Genomic DNA, 3033 nt, shown 5'->3' with positions numbered 1-3033 from the left:
CCACCTCACACCCCCCCCACACACCCCCCCTCCTCTCCTGAGCATTAGTGTGGTGGTGATGGTGGAGCAGCTCAGGGAAGCTGCGTACCTCTGTTTGTTGTTTGGATTCGGTCCAGGACGACGTCCCTGTGTGGGAAACATCACGCTGCAGTGACTCCGTTGTGTCTTTGTCACTGACAGTTTGAAACGTTAGTGATAAACAATGTCAACAACATGTGACCAAACATGAGCAAACATCAACAGGATATTGTCATTCCCAACGAGGATTTCATAAACTATTTCCAACCAGTCAAAAACCGTACAGGTTCGTTTTGTTCCAACGACCCTTCGCCGCCTTCGTCGTCCATCCACCACCTCCTCCTCCTGACCTGGACTCTGTCTCTCTTTAAACTACGTCTCCGACACTTTTCCCCTTTGCTCCTGTCATCGTTACTACGACCACTAGATGTCACCTAGCAACAAAATGACACTATGATGTCATAATTATCTACCTTGTAACTTTAGAACGACGCCTCGTCTGATCTGATGTCCTCATCAGCAGGTCGACATCCTCCAGAACTGGTGGAAAAATAAAATGAAATTCATGAAATTACTAGTTTGTTAAGGTTAAGGGACGTCTGTTGTCATGGTTACAATAATAAAACCACCTGGTCACGGTTAGAATAAACCAACTTTGAATGTCAGTAGGACATTTAGTTTTTTTTGGCAGCATGTTTGTGCATCACGATAATGAATGGTCAGGGTCAGGGTTGTCTTTTATTTTGAAATATTTGCCTTTACTTCCGTGCCACCTGACTCCCTTTATCGTTCTTAAAACAAAAAAAAACTCATTTGCAAACACAAAAACTGGACCACGTCTTCCAATGTGATGTTCTTGTCCTTGGTTTTTTCATTTTGACAACAGCAGTTCTTACGTTTTTGGGTTCAAACGTAAAAACAAACTGCCTGAAAAATAAACGGACCGTCTTCACAGCCCCCTTGGATCATAGATTCATAGATTCAAGGCTCCTCATCCGTCATGGTCAGTGGCGCTGTGGCGTTCACCTGTTTGTGTTTGACGTGGTACAAACTCCAGAGGAACTCCGCAAGTGAAAGACAGTCGAGGAAAACCACCTCCAAAATGAAAAGGGAGGAAATGTGAGACAGTTTTTGAAAAGCAGCATCACTGAGACGATCACGCTATTTCCTCTTTCTTTTTAAAATCTATTAATATCGTCGATTAACTGATGGATGAATCTCCACACTCTCACCGACAGCGTTGGAAACGAAGGCGGAGAGAGCGACAGCAGACTCTCGTACGTCCGTCAATGAACTTCCTCGGCCTCATCATCTGAGGGTTGTGTTCGTTTATGTCGCCTCCATCCAAAGAACAGAGATAGGAAGAGATGTGTTTCTGTGTTTCTGAGAGGAACCTGAAAATAAACTCCAACTGCAAAAACAGAAAAAAGAAAAGAATTATTTTGAAAGTCCTGTGTTGTGGAGATGCTGTCAGTACTGGTTAAAATTGTATTGAAGAGAACAAAAACACTGATTATTTAGTCCCTCATTCTTCGGCCCTCATCAGCAGCACAGCCATTGTACTGGAGACAGTGTCTGGCTCTTGTTTTTAACTCTGCATTAAATTAATGATGAACTTCATACGAATATTCCAAAACATTAAAAAGAACCAAACTTGGCAGCGCGTCCCTGCTTTCCCTCTAAAACCGAGTTGTTGTTGTGACCTTTTTTATGGTTCCATATTTTCTTCCTCTTTTACACAAACAGCACAAGAAGAAGCTGTGAAACATTTTAACAGAGCGGGAGGAATGTAGAGAGCTGTGGTGTTTTTTAACTTTTTCCAAATTGGTGAGAAAGCCAGCAGCGATTCCCCTTTAAAGTTCTGCAAATATTGTCTTTCAGTGTGTGTGTGTGTGTGTGTGTGTGTGTGTGTGTGTGTGTGTGAATGCCTGTGTGTTTTCCTCCACTTCTTCCACAATGGAAGGCATGTCATTTGAAGTAATTATCATTATCATTGTCAGATCGTATGTCCGGTGGCATTAGCGGAGGAAGAAATCCGATCCAGCAGAGTCTGGCTCAGGGATCAGGCCCGTGGACCTAATAGCACACATCTGGGATAAAAGGGTGCTGTGGCATCTCCCTGACATTCCTCTGTTGTTCCAGATTAGACGGCTCTAGTCTTTTAATTCCCACTCTCTTGTTGTCTTATTGTTTTCAGATGATGAGGAAGGACGTGGGTCTCATCTCCCGTCCCTCCCTCACCAATGGCAGCAGACCGTCGTGGAAGCGAGCAGGAGGGTCTGTTGCTCGTTTTCCTCGCAATTTAGCAACATCTGACGGTTCAGATGTCACGCCGCGCGGCGCGGATATCTTTTCCTTTCGTCCCCCGCGTTATCTTATCGGTGACTCCTCGCCAGCTGTTTGAGAGTCCTAATCGCAGGTTCAGGTCCCAGGTCACGAGTCCAGAGGTGGAGATGTGGCAGCCGCAGGTGGTTCTGCTGAAGAGGTGGTTTTTCGGTTAGGAGAAGCATGCTAGCACAGCATCAGCATCAGCTTTGTTTGGAGTGTTAGCATGGTAACGTGTGTTATTTGGCACTAAAGACAAAGTGCAGCTGAAGGCTGGTGGGAGTCTCATTAGTTTAGTTTAGTTTACTGGATGAATGATGATTCTGACCTGATGGCGGCTCTGCAGGAGACCTCACAGGGAATCACAGCTCATCCCGAGAGAACACAGTCTCAGGCCGAAGGTGAGATATTTCACCACAAATGTCGACCTCATGGCGGTGAGTCGTTTCATCCCCATCCTTTAACGTCTTTACAATCCGTCCAGTCGCTGCTAAGATATTAAAGACGTGATAGTTCAGGTTGTTTGACGTGGGGTTTTGTGAGGTCATCCGCAAAAAACATGTTTTAGCCACCTTTAAAAAAAACTAAACAAAAGCCCGCAGAATAAAGCTAATCATTTTAACTGTTTAAGCGTTTTATTTTGAAAATTTCCAAAGCTTTATCTGCAGTCAAACAGCCGTTTCACTCTGA

At 44.5% G+C, this 3033-nt stretch overlaps 1 protein-coding gene across 1 annotated transcript in view; it reads left to right on the top strand.

Moving 5' to 3' along the window:
- LOC111231574 (R-spondin-2-like) overlaps positions 1 to 2519 on the top strand; it is an 18635-nt gene extending 16116 nt beyond the window's left edge. The window contains exons 6-7 of the mRNA XM_022758720.1: positions 2216 to 2295; positions 2415 to 2519. Of these exons, the coding sequence (XP_022614441.1) occupies positions 2216 to 2295; positions 2415 to 2519 (185 nt within the window). The remainder of the gene's footprint in view (positions 1 to 2215; positions 2296 to 2414) is intronic.
- The last annotated feature ends 514 nt before the right edge of the window (positions 2520 to 3033 follow it).

The sequence above is a fragment of the Seriola dumerili genome, unplaced genomic scaffold, assembly GCF_002260705.1.
Source record: "Seriola dumerili isolate Sdu_G_001 unplaced genomic scaffold, Sdu_1.0 BDQW01000306.1, whole genome shotgun sequence".
NCBI lineage: Eukaryota > Metazoa > Chordata > Actinopteri > Carangiformes > Carangidae > Seriola > Seriola dumerili.
This window is presented reverse-complemented; position numbering and strand designations above follow the sequence as displayed.